Source organism: Cnephaeus nilssonii (assembly GCF_951640355.1).
Source record: "Cnephaeus nilssonii genome assembly, chromosome: 12".
NCBI classification, from domain to species: domain Eukaryota; kingdom Metazoa; phylum Chordata; class Mammalia; order Chiroptera; family Vespertilionidae; genus Cnephaeus; species Cnephaeus nilssonii.
In genome coordinates this window covers 38,103,884-38,121,266 of record NC_137083.1, presented here as the reverse complement: position 1 = coordinate 38,121,266, position 17,383 = coordinate 38,103,884, and the positions used below count along the sequence as shown (strand labels likewise).

At 37.0% G+C, this 17,383-nt stretch overlaps 1 protein-coding gene across 1 annotated transcript in view; it reads left to right on the top strand.

Annotated features, from left to right (window-relative positions):
• RSBN1L (round spermatid basic protein 1 like) overlaps positions 1 to 17,383 on the top strand; it is a 67,298-nt gene that overhangs the window by 37,473 nt on the left and 12,442 nt on the right. The window contains exons 4-6 of the mRNA XM_079786801.1: positions 7,353 to 7,490; positions 9,558 to 9,700; positions 12,016 to 12,183. Coding sequence (XP_079642927.1) covers positions 7,353 to 7,490; positions 9,558 to 9,700; positions 12,016 to 12,183 — 449 coding nt within the window. The remainder of the gene's footprint in view (positions 1 to 7,352; positions 7,491 to 9,557; positions 9,701 to 12,015; positions 12,184 to 17,383) is intronic.

The following is a 17,383-nucleotide window of genomic DNA, read 5'->3' as shown; positions in this document are numbered from 1 at the left end:
GAATTGAACCTTGACCTCCTGGTTCATAGGTCGATGCTCAACCACTGAGACATGTGGGCTGGGCAGGAGACTTCATTTTCATATGCCTGGTGTTTGGTGCAATGTCAACTGGGGTGATGATCAGGGTTTTCTCATCATCTAGCAGACTAGCCTGGGCTCATACACATGGTAGTAGTTGCAGGGTTCCATAAAGCAGAAAAGAGAGTAATTCCTGGTGCTTAAGCTTTTGCGTGTGTTGTGTTTGCTAATGTCTTATTGGCCAAAGGAGTCACATGGCCAAAACTAGAGTCATTTCTTAATGATCGGAGTGGCATAGTCATATTACTCAGAAGTGAGCATATATATATACTTGGAAAGAATTTTTGGCCAATAATTTTGTAATCTTCCACATCCATCCTAGTTTTTCTAACATCTTTGTTTTGTTCAAATATTCATTTATTGTTCTGTTTCTTTGATGGTAGAAAAGCAAAAAGGCAAGTAAATCGGGAATTTTATCTGTTAAGGAGTACATGACATTTCTATCTAAATATTGAAATTTCATTCAGTATTTAATCAGCACACAGTCTGAACCCTATAGTAAGACCTGTGAAAACTGAAGCAATTTAATTCTAATTCCCGCCACCCCCAAACTCTTTAAAAGCTTGTTTTATATTTTATCCTGGTTCTATGTTGTTTGTACCAGATAACTTAAGTCAGGGTGTTAATTCATGATTAAATGGCTAATATTTTAATAGTGAAACAATTATTAGTCCTGATCTGATCTGTTAGCCTTGCCTCTCTACAGAATGAGGAGAGAGAAGGAATATTTGTCGAATTCATGCTGTGCTAGGCCAATAAAGTTGATTTGCTGTGCTGTCTTTGAACCATTGCCTGCTTTTGTACTAAATTTTATTTTGACCAATTGTGCCTGTCACATCTTTGAATATTATGGCAGGTACTGGCTGATCTAATTGAGAAAGAGAGCCTTTTTCTTTTTCCTTTATTGTACGAATTTTAAAATGAGTAATAACATTTTCATTGTTATTTTAGTTGAAGTTATGTGGATATTTTAAAAATAAAGTGTTGATTCAATGCTATTACCTATTTTTATTTGAAAAGATAGGCCAGGTGTTATGGGGAATGGCTCCCCCTTGTGGCAAACTCATTTATGTTAGATGTTTGGATTGCCTCTAAAGAATGTTATGAGCTGACCTTGTTTTTTAGAGTAAGAGACTCCCCTCTTTCATCTTCCTTTCTCCACCTCACCCTCACCAACCACTATGAAACCAACCAGAAGACATTGAACCAACAGCCTCTTCTTCCCTCAACCCCTTAAATTTTTGGCTCTAATAACTATCCTACTTTTGGTGCTTATACTAGCTAGAAGCATCTATAACTTATAGGGGAAGAAAGGGAGTTATCAATATTGAATGACTTGTGGATTACTATTTAATTATTCCTTGTAACTTTTTGCCGAAACCGGTTTGGCTCAGTGGATAGAGCGTCGGCCTGCGGACTCAAGGATCCCAGGTTTGATTCCGGTCAAGGGCATGTACCTTGGTTGCGGGCACATCCCCAGTAGGGGGTGTGCAAGAGGCAGCTGATCGATGTTTCTAACTCTCTATTCCTCTCTCTTCCTCTCTGTAAAAAATCAATAAAATATATTAAAAATAAATTATTCCTTGTAACTTTTAATATCTTGGGTATGGCTAAGTGTACTAAAACAACTTTAAGAAAAACAGGGTTTAAAGTAAAAATAATTTGTGTAATGTAGGGCCAAATAAGTTATGTTTATTTACTGTGACTTCTCAGAAACTTTAGTAGCCAATGTGTGTGGTGAACTTCCTAGACAGGAAGAGTTTTCCAAACTTATTTGACTTTAGTATCCTCTTTTCAGGGACTGACACCATTATGGAACACATTTAGGGAAACAAATTGTTTCAGTGAGTCATTCTTCATGGTTTTTTAATTATGAATTACCAGATTTGTTTCTTCCCTTTTTGCAGCAATTTTTGTAAGTTAAATAAGAGCAATATTAAAGATTAGAGATTTATATTTGGCAATATATTTCCTTTTCGTAAGGCTCCTTTTTTTCTTTTTGTAACAACCTCAGAATCATAAATTGTTTTTTAAGATTATTTTATATGAGAAATAATAAGATTTTAGTTTAAACATAATTTAATTAAATAGTTCATTTCCCATTAAAACTTCTGAGATTTTTATGGACACACTGGCACCGGGTATAAGAAGTCTCCCATTTTCTGCTTTTTTCTTTTCCCTTTATAACATTTGTAGAAGAAATAGGAGGGGAAAAGCTAAAAAGCAGTTTTATAATGGTGGTAGGTTTTTTTGGGGGAGGGGTACAGGGACTGTAGAGAGATTTAGATAAAACATCTGTTCAAAAAAGCACTGATCCTACCTAATAAAACAGTAATATGCAAATTGACCACACCTTCGCTATGTCCAAGTCATGCCCACCAGCCAATCAGGGCGAGTATGCAAATTACCCAACAAAGATGGTGGTTAATTTGCATACGCTGAGGGAGGGAGGAGTGAAGACTGAAGACAACTTAGAAGGAAGAGGGAGGAAAAGCGGAAAGCAAGGTGGCTGCCAGAGGGAAAGCCCGGGCGGGGCGGAGCGGGGCGGAGCAGGGCAGGCGGCAGCGGCAGCGCATGCGGCCACAGTGGCCGCTTGCAGGATTCTTCCTGCAAATGGGCTACTAGTTAAATATAAACTTACTATTTAAGTGCTTGCAAATACCTTACTATATAAATATCATTACTGTCTTTTATTGTGTCATCTTTTGAGAATGCTATACCTAAATTGGGAGTATGTATGTATACTCTATAACTACATTTCTCTTTTAGGAAGCATACAGAATACATTTTAAAGCAATGACTTGCTTTCATATTTTCAGGTTAATTTTTTAACTGCATCAGAAAGCTGATGGGTAGCTTAATTTTTACTGAAGTGAATAGAAATATAGTAAGCTCATGTCCAGTGTCATCAGGGTGTGAGGTTTTCAGATAAGTGATTTTTCTAGACAATACAGCATATAATTTTAAGTACTAAGATTTTAATGAAGATAACCTTTTTATTGAGCATATGCAGCTTAATTCTTTATTTTCTGTCTGGGTTTGTCATGATGTCTTACGGGAGCTGTAGCTGTGCTCGCCTCTTGACCCTCTCCTTTGTGTTCTTTAATTTTTATTATTTTGAAGATTAGTTAGAATAATGCCAAATGTAGAAACATATATAATAAGAATGCCCTTTTAAGAGTCATCGTCTTTGTTGGTATATATTTTGGCTCTTTAGAAAGTCTTTCGAATCTTACCTGTTTCCTCCCTCACCCCACTTCCCTTTAATTTTAATTGGATGGATGAGTTTTGGAGAATTGAGCTTTTTAAAAAATTTCCTATGATATTATAATTTCCTTTTATTCCATGTAATAGGGGAAACTGTTATTTGCTATATATATAGTAATGCAGTAAAATAGTTGCCATTTAAATCAAGAAGTATTTACTTTTTGTGTGAAAACTGTGTGGATTATATTTTTGTATTTTGTTTTAGCAGCTTAAGTGCCATTTATATGTTTTATTAAGAGGTATATACTTTTTGAATTTGAATGCATTGTTATATGTAATGTTCCATGCTTAAAATATTAAATAATTGGTTCCAACTGATTAGTATATGTTTGAAGTATTAGGTTATTAAGCTAGAAAGTTTTTTTTTTTTTTTTGATCTTTGCTCCAATTCGGAGATTTGTCTTTATTATTTTTTTTTTCTTTCCAATTTTTTTATTAAGGTATTATATGTGTACATATCTTACCATTGCCCCCCCCACCCCACTCCCATATATGCCCTCACCCCCCAGAGTTTTGCGTCCATTGGTTATGCTTATATGCATGCATACAAGTCCTTTGATTGATCTCTTATCTCCCCCATCTCTCCCTAACCTTCCCCCTGTAATTTGACAGTCTGTTTGATGCTTTACTGTCTCTGTAAGCTAGAAAGTTTTGAATGGTATATAATTAAAAGTTATATTACAATATATTTTAATATTTAAATTAGTTTCACAAACTAATATATATATATATATTTTTTATATATTTTATTGATTTTTTACAGAAAGGAAGGGCGAGAGATAGTTAGAAACATCGATGAGAGAGAAACATCGATCAGCTGCCTCCTGCACACCCTCCACTGGGGATGTGCCCGCAACCAAGGTACATGCCCTTGACCGGAATCGAACCTGGGACCCTTCAGTCCGCAGGCCGACGCTCTATCCACTGAGCCAAACCGGTTAGGGCAACACAAACTAATATTTTGATGACTTTTTTTAATTTTCAAAATTTAGTTTTAAATTTAAATATATAAATTCTATTAGGTTATCAAGTACTAACAAAGCCAGACCCTGCTTAGCTTACAAAATCAGATGAAATTGAGCATATTTTGGGTTGGCTGTAGACATCCTGTTAGGTTATCAGAGTAGTATGTTGAATGTTTAGAGAATAAATGTGTTAGAAGATAATTGCTATTTTGTTTTAAACATGATAGCTAAGTATTAATAGTTTTTTAAAAGACCATACTTTCTAGTGGAATTTACCTGTGGTTTCACTAGTGGACAAACAGAATGTACTTTATAATTGTAGCACAATTTGGTGAAGAAAGGAGAGGGACCTATACTTTTATTGAGCAAATTATGTATGTAAGTGAATTTAAAATATAATATATATGTATTTTGCCATGAGGTGAGAAGCATTAACTATCAAGATTCAAATACAATATTTAAGATTATAGAGTCTATGTTATTTTACTTTTTTACAATATCATTTGAAATATTTATGAATTTTAATAGGACTATACTTTTTAAAAAATCTTCAAAAGATATAGCCTCTTTTTGGGTAACCCCAAAATAGACATGGGGGGATCAAGTTTGTCCTTTATTTTGTGATAAAATTTTTTATATACAGGACTGTACTAGACATGTGTTTCATTTTATTTTTAAAATTAATGTAGAGATGTAATTTGAATGAAGTGACCTGGCTAGGTCAGCAATCTCTTCAGTCAATAAAATTATTATTCGAACCTAAGATAACATCTGGTTAAATCAAAGATAGTGACGTACTTAAGGTATAAGATAAAACATATAATTTGTCTTTAATATTACCACTCAAGAAGCTTAACCCATTTGTAGGTTACTAAATGATACAGGTTTTTAACGTTTTAACACAGAAAATTTACTCTAACAAGCTGAATGTTAAATTTGTTAGTAATTAATTCTTGTTTTTTGATTGTTTATTCTATTTATCCCTTCTCTATCCTATATAATAAAAGTCTAATATGCAAATTGACCAAATGGCAGAACTACTGGTCACTATGGCATGCACTGACCACCAGGGGGCAGACGCTCAACACAGGAGCTCCCCCCCCAGCCCACAGGCCCCAGGCCAGCCAAGGCGGGTGCCAGTGGGGGTCCCCCGATCGCCCCGCCAGTTGCCCCAAAAATTGGCCCTGATCGCCAGCCAGACCTAGGGACCCTACCCATGCACGGATTTCATGCACCGGGCCTCTACTAGTTTAATAATATTATAGTAAGGTTTTTGTTTTGTTTTTTAAAACTGGGATAGACCCAGGCAAAGGAAGACAATTTTATCTCCCTAAATATGTGGCCACAAAGGCTAATTCAGAGAAAAAGATACTTGGGTTTTAGCTTAATGTTTGTTTATGTATGGATTTTGTTTTACTTAAAAAAGACTTCTTTACTAGTGTTAGCATATGAAAAGGCATAGGTCTCTTTTCAGGATTTAAATGTACTTGTGAAAATTAATTTACCAGTGATTCTTGAGTTGTAGGCTGTTTTATTTTGGTTGATATTTGAGTAATACCCATTGGCTAACACTCTGCAGGTACCTTTATATAATTATGAAGAAGACTTAATAATTATATAAAGTAAAATATGCTTAATATAAAATATGCTTAAATATAAAATATGCTCATTAAGTCTTCTTCATAATTATATAAAGTAAACAGTTCCAGTTAGTGAAACTAAAACTCAGGGAATTGAAGTGATTTCTGAAGGTCATATTGTGATTTAAGTGATTTCTGAAGGTCATTTAAGTGATTTCTGAAGGTCATATTGCTGGTAGATAGCAAAGGTGGATTTGGGATCTAGGACTCCTGGTTCTTAATCTCTAGTAGTTTTTCATCAGAGTTAGAATTATAAATTGGATCCTAATTAATATGATAAGATCTAGGAGGAAAGATCATTCCCTCTGGCCTTTTAGACAAATCAACCACTGGTGATGGTTAAATGTAATGTTTTCACAGTATGTACTTTTGAAAATTCCGTTAAAAAAATGTGAGCCATTTAGAAAAATTTAGGTATATAAACTTTTGAACATAATTACAGTGGCATTGTTGAGCAAATAAACTCATCCTATCTAATAAAAGAGTAATATGCAAATTGACCATCACTCCAAAACACAAGATGGCTGCCCCATGTGCTCAAAGATGGCTGCCCCCATGTGGACACAAGATGGCCAGCAGAGGAGGGCAGTTGGGAGGGACCAGGCCTGCAAGGGATGGCAGTTGGGGGCTATCAGGCCTGCAGGGGAGGGCAGTTAGGGGTGACTGGGCCAGCAGAGGAGGGCAGTTGGGGGCGACCAGGCCTGCAGGGGAGGGCACTTGGGGGCGACCAGGCCTGCAGGGGATGGCAGTTAGGAGGAACCAGGCCTATAGGGGAAAGCAGTTGGGGGGGAACCAGGCCTACAGGGGAGGGCGGTTGGGGGCGACCAGGCCAGCAGGGGAGGGCAATTGGGGATGACCAGGCTGGCAGGGTAGGACAGTTAGGGGCAACCACGCTGGCAGGGGAGTGGTTAGGGGGTGATCAGGCTGGCAGGCAGAAGTGGTTAGGGGCAATCAGGCAGGCAAGCAGTTGGGAGCCAGCAGTCCTGATGGGATCGGGCCTAAATGGGCAGTCGGATATCCCTCAAGAGGTCCCAGATTGTAGAGGGTGCAGCCTGGGCTGAGGGACCACCCCCCACCCCCCGTGCACGAATTTCGTGCACCAGGCCTCTAATGTATTATAAGAAGTTATGCTCAGTTGTCTAAAATTATGCTGTTTATCTCAACTGTTTTCATAAGCTATGCATAGGCATAGTAAGGGAAGGTAAAATAGCTTGATTTAGCGCAGATGTTTGTTTGTTTATTTATTTATTTATTTATTTATTTTACTGTTTGTAAAGGTTTTTTGTTTTGTTTTGCTTGCCTCACATTATGTTCTAATATTTTTGGACAATATAATTTAGTGTTAACAGTGAGAACAAATATTATCTTATGTATAACTTTTAATTAATTCCATATCCTTCAGGTAAAAAGAACATATTCTCATGGTACTTACAGAGCTGGCCCAATGCGACAGATCAGTTTGGTAGGAGCCGTTGATGAAGAAGTGGGAGATTATTTCCCTGAGTTCCTTGATATGTTGGAAGATTCGCCATTTTTAAAGGTAAGAGAAAAAAAATATCAAGCAATCTAAATTGGGGGTGTTACTTTTATGCTACAGGTGATACAGATGGTTGTTTCAGAATTGTAACATTTTTTATTTTATTTGAATTGGAGGGAAGGAAAGGAAGAGATGAGAAATTAAATTCTAGTGTAGTGTATGTTTATGACTTCTCTGGTACTAATTGTTATGGCAAAGCTAAGTGGTGGACCAGAAAATAACACTTGCCTGTTACTGCCACTTTAGGAAAGTAGGTTTCATCTGTTTATTAGCTATAGACTGAATATTAGGGGATTTAAGAAGCACAGGAAGGATGTATAAGTGCTTAGGAAAAGGGAATGGCCATTTGGCATTGTGGAAAACTGGCCTGGGAAATTGTACATGTGCCTTTCATTTTTCTTCTTCTTCTTCTTCTTTTTTAATATGCTTTTATTGATTTTAGAGAGAGAGGAAGTGGGAGAGAGCAAGAGAAACATCAGTGATGAGAGATTATCACTGATTGGCTGCCTCCTGCATGCTCCCTACTGGGGACCAAGCCCACAACTGGGGCATGTGCCCTGACCAGGAATCGAACTGGTGACCTCTGGTTCATGGGTCAATGCTCAACCACTGAGCCACACCGGCCTGGCTGCATTTCATTTTTGGCTATACCTATCTGGGTTGGGAAAGCCATTTTTGGGCTTCATTTTCCTCATCCATAAAATAGGCATTTAAAATATGTAGCTTAGCCCTAACTGGTTTGATTCAGTGTCAGCCTGTGGACTGAAGGGTCCCAGGTTCGATTCCAGTCAAGGGCACATGCCTGTGTTTCGGGCTTGATCCCCAGTGGGGGATGTGCAGGAGGCAGCCAATCAATGATTCTCTCTCATCATTGATGTTTCTATCTCTCTTTCCTTCTCCCTTCCTCTCTGAAATCAATAAAGATATATTAAATAAAATAAATAAATAAATAATAAAATATGTAGTTTAAGGTCCCTTTAAAGTCTTCAAATGATTTCTAGCTAGAGAAATCTCTGAGCTAGATTATTTAATTAGTAACTCAAAGGTTAAAATGTGACAAGATTAGTTTATCACAGACAATAGGGTGGTGCAGGGATGGGGACAGAAATGGGCTAGAAGGGGTCAATGGGGGGGGGGAAGGGGGACATGTAATACTTTTAACTAAAGATTTTTTTAAAAAAATCAGTTTATCACTGCTGCCACTTAATCTGTTGAACATCTCTTCTTTTTTTACTTCTGCTTGCTCAATTTTCTAGTCTATGTGTGTGTGTGTGTGTGTGTTTCTTTTTACCACATTTTATTTCCCTTTCATTTCCTTTTTCTTCTTTTGAACTTTATGTTTCTTTTCTATTTCTCCCAATTAGTGATATCATGGAATTTGGTTGCATTTGTTTTTAATGGTATTTTTAAAATACTGTTACTTAAATATTTTTTTAGATTTTAAATTAAAAACAAATGAGCCAAATGCATTCCTTCTGGAGAAATTTAATTTGACAATTCTCCCCTTTTTGAAAAGGAGTATGGGATGAATGTTTTTTTTTGTGTGTGTGTTTTTTTAATGCCATTGTCATCATTCCATGGACTCTGTCATTTTTCTCTTTTTTTTTTCCAAAGATTTTAATCTCTGCTTTTTAATCCAATAATCTTTTCAAGCAACTATAAACAGATTTTGTTTTGGTTTTCCTCTTTGTACTAGGTTTTGCTTATAACTAATCAAAGAGGTATCTGTTTATTTTTGTAGATTCTCATGGAGAATATTGCTTATTTTGGCAACTTATTAACATATATGTGGTAGAAGGAAGAATAACAAATGATGAATATAGTGAATCATATCCGTGACAGAGTTGGGGGAGGAAATCACTCCAAAATAATTATTCTCTTTGTGTGTTTGGAATAGAATTTTTGATGGAAAATTGTGCATATGTAGGAATATATTTAGTATAGGTATATCTTTCAAGGGCGTAAGTATAAAAGTATATATGAAAGTTTTCAAGGGGGCAATATTCTTTAATGCATAGTTAAAGATATATTTTGAAAATAATTCATTTTTATGTAATTATTTGCCTCTAGTGTACACTGCCATGGGGGACGCTATCTAGTCTAAAATTAGAGAGTCGAAAAGATAGTGATGATGGTCCTATCATGTGGGTACGCCCAGGAGAACAAATGATCCCTGTGGCTGATATGCCAAAGTCACCTTTCAAAAGGAAAAGGTATGTTGGATATACAAATTTGTATTGCTGGGGATGGGTGTTTGTATGTTTGGGTGTGTGTATGTGTTGAAAATTGGAGGAAGAAGGAGGGGAGGGTTTAGGGCATAACTGAAATGTAAATTTAAAAATGGCTACATATGCTGATATAATTTTTAAAAATGTACCAAATATAAATAAGACATGAGAAATGAAGGCAGATGACAATAAATTGTAATTAGAAATGGGAAAAATATCATTCACAGTAGAGACATTATAAACTATTTGGAATAAATAAATATTTAGAACCCATATTAAGAAAACTAAAACATCTTATAGAGGATATAAAATAAGATCTAAACAAATGAAAAACAGTACTGTATTTTGGATTGGATAAAAATAATATTTCTTTGAAACTAAGCATTTCAATTGGACTAATATTTCTAGCATTGGATAAATGATTTTAAACTTTATAAAGAAGAATAAATAAAGCCAGCAAATAGCCAAGACAATTGAGAAAGAGAAGATAAGTGAGGGGTCCTTGTGTTATTATATAATAAAAATTACTATAAAGCTCAAAAAGATCATTAGAATAGGATAGAGTACACAAATAGATAAAAGTATATTGAGAAAGGGAAGATTTATTCATGTATAATGATGACATAATTGGCAGTCCATCTGAAAGGAAAAGCCATAGCTCCTACCTCATAAAGAAGTTTGATATTTAAACATAAGGTAAAAAATAAAAATAATAGAATAAAAGTTTGAAGCCTAGAAGAGACCTTTTTTAGCAAGATAAAAACATATAATGGCAATAGTAGTGAGAAATTTTGGAACAGATGACTTAAAATTTCCTTTCTCTGAATTATGTGATTACTCAATGCTTGTTGGCAGTTAAGCCTTGGTATATCAATACAATGTTTGAGGGCAATTAATCCTTAACACATAAGCCTACCCCCAAGCCTGTTAACTTCCCACAGTAAGCAACATTATCATGTAGCTTTCTGATACCTGTAGAACATTAATCGCAAAGAGCAAAGAAAGTATGTTATAGCGTCATCGGTATATTTATGTAAGTGTGTAAAAAGACTGTAATGCAGGATTGCACAAAGAGCAGTTAAGTAGTATAGAGACTGATGGTAAATTAGGGAACTAATAAGGAAGAGACCCTAAGGGATAGGCTAGGATGAGAGGAGAAAATTATGGGACAATCTGGATTTGTTTTTGGAAGTAACAGAAAAACCATACAGAAAGGTAAGTAAGACGATGATTCCCAAACAAAGAAATTCTTCTCAGCCTTTTCCTCTTCTACTGCAAAATTGGAGAGGGTTTCTGCAGTGAGTGAGGCTAAGTAGTCAGCCGCTTGTGTGCATGCAGATTCTAGGTGTGAGCAGTGGAGAAGAGGGCCAATGTAAGAGGGAGCTAAGGTATTCCTTTCTGTCCCCAATAAGCCATGCGTGTTTTGTGGAAGCACTTATATGATTGTTGTTTTCTTGATACTTATTTTTTTGTCTTCCTTTCACTAGAATATAAACTTCCACCAGAGTAGGGAACTTATTTTATTCACTATTGTCTTGTTCACTAGCTTCAGTGCCTAGGTAATACCTGACATATAGTAGGTGTTCTACAAATATTAACGCGTTTTTTAAAGTTACCTGTTTGTTCCAGATATATACATTATGTTAGCCACGTGCCCTGGTTGGGGGCATGCTTCCTCAGGTTAGACCCAAACCTCAGGTAAAGATTCTGCAAACAGGGAAACCTGGATGAACCACCCACCGGTAATTTAGTGTCTTACCTACGTGTATGTTGTCTTAAAACTTCCCCTTACGCCCCTGGCCGAAGGGTTCAGTTGGTTGGAGCATTGTCTGGTACACCAAAAGGTTGTGAGTTCGATTGCCAGTCAAGGCACATACCTAGGTTGCTGGTTTGATCTCAGCAGCGTGTACAGGAGGCAACTGATTGATGTTTCTCTCTCACATCACTGTTTCCCTCTCTCTCTTTCCTTTCCTCTCCCTTCCTCCCTCTCTCTCAAAATCAATAAAAACATATCCTTAGGTGAGAAATAAAAACAAATAAAAAGAACTTCTACTTATGAAGGGTGTGTTAAGAAAAAGAGTGGATTATATATGTGTTCTTGTTTGTACGTGTTCATTTGAAAAATAAAACTTGATTTTGGAGCCGATGAAATTTCCTTTCACTGAATTATAAGATTACTCAATGCTTGTTGGCAGTTAAGCCTTAGTACATCAATACAAATATTTGAGGGCAATTAATCCTTAACACATAAGCCTACCCCCCATCTATATAAAATATAAGTGTAATTTTTTTTTAAACAGAACTACCAATGAAATAAAAAACCTGCAGTACCTACCTCGAACTAGTGAGCCCCGTGAGATGCTCTTTGAAGACAGGACAAGAGCTCATGCAGATCATATAGGACAAGGTTTTGAACGACAGACTACAGCTGCAGTTGGAGTGTTGAAGGCTGTGCGCTGTGGAGAGTGGTATATATTAACTACTGCTATTGAAATGTTTTCTTGGCTTCTAAATTTTTTCTTGGGAAGTTTCTCGATCATTCTCCTTTCTCGGGGGGGGGGGGGGGGGGGGCTTTATTTTCCCTATAGTTGGATATTGTAACTGCACTGAAAAAGATTTTCAATGACCAGAACCTAGTTTTATTTAGTCTTTTGGGTTTGACTGAAGTAATTTTATTTTCCAAGTAACTATAGGTGAAAACAGTTAAAACTAAGATTCACTTAGTGCTTACTATATGCCTATTTACAAATGTTCATTTGATTTTTATCAGCTACTTTTAGGCCCATGTTGATCACACAAGGAAACTGAGGCTGAGGACTGTCAAATACCATTATCATAGTTATATAGTTAATAAATGGTAGAGCTGAGACTGATTTCAGATCTGACTCCAGACTCTTAGGTTTTCTCTTTATACTATTCTACCTTGCTGCTCCCTGCTAAAGTTTAGAATAATAATTTTTACAAGTTTCACTTTGAACCTTTTTATAGATTAAAAAAAAATGGATAAGTCTCTTTAATATACTTAAGGTATCATCCCATAATTAAGAAAATTTCCATTTATTGCCGAAACCGGTTTGGCTCAGTGGATAGAGCGTCGGCCTGCGGACTCAAGGGTCCCAGGTTCGATTCCGGTCAAGGGCATGTACCTTGGTTGCGGGCACATCCCCAGTAGGGGGTGTGCAAGAGGCAGCTGATCGATGTTTCTCTCTCATTGATGTTTCTAACTCTCTATCCCTCTCTCTTCCTCTCTGTAAAAAATCAATAAAATATATTTAAAAAAAAAAAAAAAAGAAAATTTCCATTTATTGATAAAAAAAACATATAGCAAAGCTATATTGATATTGTAAGATACGTTTGCTCTCTTAAGTTTTTGTTTTCAAACTGAGTTGTTTAGATATGAAACCTAAATTGGAATATGCTATTTTCTCAACAAAGTAGCTAGTACTGAATTAACCCTAAGAGATCCTTAAGAAAACAGTATTAATAGTTAATAATCCAATAATAATTGAATTGTGTTTAACTTAAATATTAATTTTCAAATATTTGTGGTTATTTCCGTATAGCTTTTATGCTCTTCCTGTAATCTGGAAATCCTTACAAACTCCTATTTCAAATTAATGAAATTTCTCATGAATGTTTGGTAAAAAGGATTTAAGAATGGCATCAAGAATTATTTAGAGTGAAATCTAGAGTGTTCAGTAAAGTTAGTTACATATTTACACTTTCTTTCAAAGATAAATATTCCTGCTTCATGGCCTTAGCACTTTGTTAAAATCTCTTTTAAGCTTTTAAGTTATTGTTGGTATATACTCTCTCCTCCACTATGTATTTGATTTGAGGTTAGAGATTGTGTACTATCCTTCATGGGCCCATCATAGTTTCCAATAAATATCTATTGAATAAAAAAACACTTTTGTGGCTAGCAGTTTCATAGTATAGAGACTATTGCCAAACTACTATAATAAGTTAGGTGGCCAGATTTAAGAATATGCTTGAGACAGATTTTGGAATGAGATATTGCTAGCTTTGAATTTTCCCACTATTGTAAAATACAGTTTGCTTCCTGTATTAAAGATGGCAAGAAAATAACTTTGTTGGTGCTATAAGAGGGCTTCTTGGCTCTGATGCAAACACAGCTTATGGTCCCTTTATGATTCCTTGGTGTTGAATTAAACTATACTAAGGATGTTGGTACTTCCTTTTTTCCCCTTAGTGTTTTGAATTCTGCTCTTTTTTCTCAAGAAGACATGAGGTATTAGAGTCTCAGATTCTTTTTTTTTTTAATATATATTTTATTGATTTTTTACAGAGAGGAAAGGAGAGGGATAGAGAGTTAGAAACATCGATGAGAGAGAAACATCGATCAGCTGCCTCCTGCACACTCCCCACTGGGGATGTGCCCGCAACCAAGGCACATGCCCTTGACCGGAATCGAACCTGGGACCCTTCAGTCCGCAGGCCGACGCTCCATCCACTGAGTCAAACTGGTCAGGGCTAGAGTCTCAGATTCTTGACTTTATCTTAGAGCCAGGCTTAATACCAATTTGAAATAAAAGACCAGTATTGATTTAGACTTTATAGAAATCATCAGCTAGATAGGCTTATGAAGTATTGATCAAATTATACCACTCTTTAGGTATTATAAAGGATTCATATACAGGGTGGAGCAAAAGTAGGTTTACAGTTCGAATGGAAAGTAATTCAATAATTAATAAAAAATGGTAATACAAGAACAAGCTCTGTTTTGTGTACTTATAACTATAAACTTAATTTGCTCCACCCTGTAGATTTATTTATTTATTTTTTTATTTTTTATTTTTTAAATATATTTTATTGATTTTTTACAGAGAGGAAAGGAGAGGGACAGAGAGCTAGAAACATCGATGAGAGAGAAACATCGACCAGCTGCCTCTTGCACACCCCCTACCAGGGATGTGCCCGCAACCAATGTACATGCCCTTGACCGGAATCGAACCCGGGACCTTTCAGTCCGCAGGCCGACGCTCTATCCACTGAGCCAAACCGGTTTCGGCTAGATTTATTTTTTTTAAATATATTTTTATTCATTTCAGAGGGAGAGAGAGAGAGAACATCAATGATGAGAGAGAATCAATGATTGCCTGCCTCCTGCACACCCCACACTCAGGATCGAGCCTGCAACATGGGCTTATGCCCTGACCCGGAATCCAACCGTGACGACCTGGTTCATAGGTCAATGTTCTGAGCCACACCACCTGGCCACCTGGTAGATTTATATATTTGAGGTTGCTTCTTTGAAATCCAATTTTTTAAAAAACCAACCATCTATAATAATAACAGGGTAATATGCTAATTAGATTGGATGTCCTTCCAGACGAAGCCGGGGCTGGAGGGAAGCTGCCCGGGTCCCAGATGCCTTGCCGGTGGCCAGAGGGAAGCCAGTGCCAGCAGCCAGGGGAAGGAAGGCCTACTCTTGCACGGATTTTCGTGCATTGGGCCTCTAGTTGAAGTATAATTTACATTGAATAACATAAACATATATTCATTATAAATATAGAGCTTGATGTACATTTGACAAATGTATATAGGCATGTTACCACTACCACAACTAAGATAATAGAACACTGTTTCCTTTATATCCCTTAGCAGTTAATCTCCCCCATCCTTACCTCAGCTCCAGACATTCTTTAATCTTTTTGTTTGTTTGTTTGTTTTTGTCTTCATAGGTTAGTACTGCCTAGTCTAGGATCTTACGTAAATAGAATCATACATGATGCCTCATTTCTTTCACTCAGCATAATGTTTTTGAGGTTCATCTAAGTTGTTACATGTATTAGTAGTTCATTCCTCAAGTCTACAAAAGAAGTACTAGAATTAATAAGTAAATGTATCAGTCTTGGGATAAGACAATATTGAAAATCAATTGTATTTCTATATATCAGCAATAAACATTTGGAAAATGTAATAGAAAAATAATGCCACACAATAATAGTATAAAAACCTGAAATAGAGATAAATTTTAAAACTATAAGGCAGATGCTAAAAACTGTAAGACACTAATGAGAAAAATTAAGGACTTACATATATGTAGTGATATACCTTGTTTATAGATTGGAAGACTCTATATTATGTCAGTTCCTTCCCAAATGATCTATAGATCAACTTAATCCTAATAAAATCTAACACTTGTTTTAAAATATATTTTTATTGATTTCAGAGAGGAAGGGAGAGGGAGAGAAATAGAAACATCAATGATTAGACAGAGTCATTGATTGGCTGCTTCCCGAAGGCCCCCTACTGGGGATCGAGCTCACAACCTGGGCATGTGCCCTTGACAGGAATCGAACCTGGGACCCTTCAGTCCGCAGGCCAACGCTCTATCCACTGAGCCAAACCAGCTAGGGCTAACACGGTTTTCATATTGAAATATAAAGAACGTAGGCAAAACAGTCTTGGAGAGATGGTGGGAGAATAACGTTGGAGGATTTACATTACACTGCCTGTCATTTTACTAGTAAAGCATACTTTGAAGCAACAGTAATTAAGAGGGTGGTATTGGTATAAAGATAAACTTTAAGATTAATGGAACAGAATAGTGTCCGGTGTTCATTGATTTTTAGTGAAGAGGCCAAAATAATTCACTTGGGAAAAAGAGTCTTTTCAAGAAATGATGCTGGAACAATAGGGTATCCATACACAAAAACAATGAACCTTGACTTTTATCTCACACAATACAAAAATATTAAAATGGATCATATAAATAAATGTAATCATTAAAACTATAAAATTTGCAGAATAAAACATTGGAGAAAAGTTTGCATTAGCAAAAATTTCATGAAACCTAAGAGAAAATGATATCATTAAGATAATGAAGAGTGGGCTACAGACTAGGGGAAAATATTTGAAGTGTGTGAGTGTGTGTGTGTGCACGCGCGCATGCATATGTGTGAATGACTTGTATCCAAATATATAAAGAATGCTTACAATTCAAGAATAAGAAAACAATCCAATTAAAATTGGACAAATATTTGAACAGGCATTTTACAAAAGATACACAAATGCTCTTTATGTTTTTTTTTAAGGAAAGAACTTGCTCTTCTTTTCTAATATAAGTATTTAAAACTAAATTTCTAAGCACTATGTTAGCTACATTGCACATATATTGATGTTGTGTTTTAATTATTATACTAGAGGCCCAGTTCACGAATTTGTGCATGGGTGGGGTCTGGCCAGCCCGGCCCACACCCATCGGGGCCAATCAGGGCTGATCAGGGCCAGGCCGGCTGGGGGGAGGGCCGAGGGTGATTGGCCGGTGGGCCCCGCCCCTGATTGGGTTGTGGGGGGGGGCAACGATTGGGGGCAGGGCTGGCCATGGGGTGGGGCTGTGGGCTAGCTGGCCCCGCCCCTGAATGGGGCCAGGGGAGGGGCCAGGGGAGGTAGGCTGACCAGCCCCACCCCAATTGGTGTGGGGAGCTGGCTGAGGGGAGGGGCTGCAGGCCAATCAGGGTGATGGGGGCTGATTGGGGGTGGGGCCGGCCGTGGGGAGGGGCTGTGGGCAGTGGGCTGGTTGGCCCTGCCCCCAAGTGGAGTGAGGGGGGCTGATCAAGGGCCTGGGGGAGAGGCCATGGGTGGTTGATTGGCCCTGCCCTGCCCCTGATCAGAGTGGGGGTCCAATCGAGGGCGGAGCTG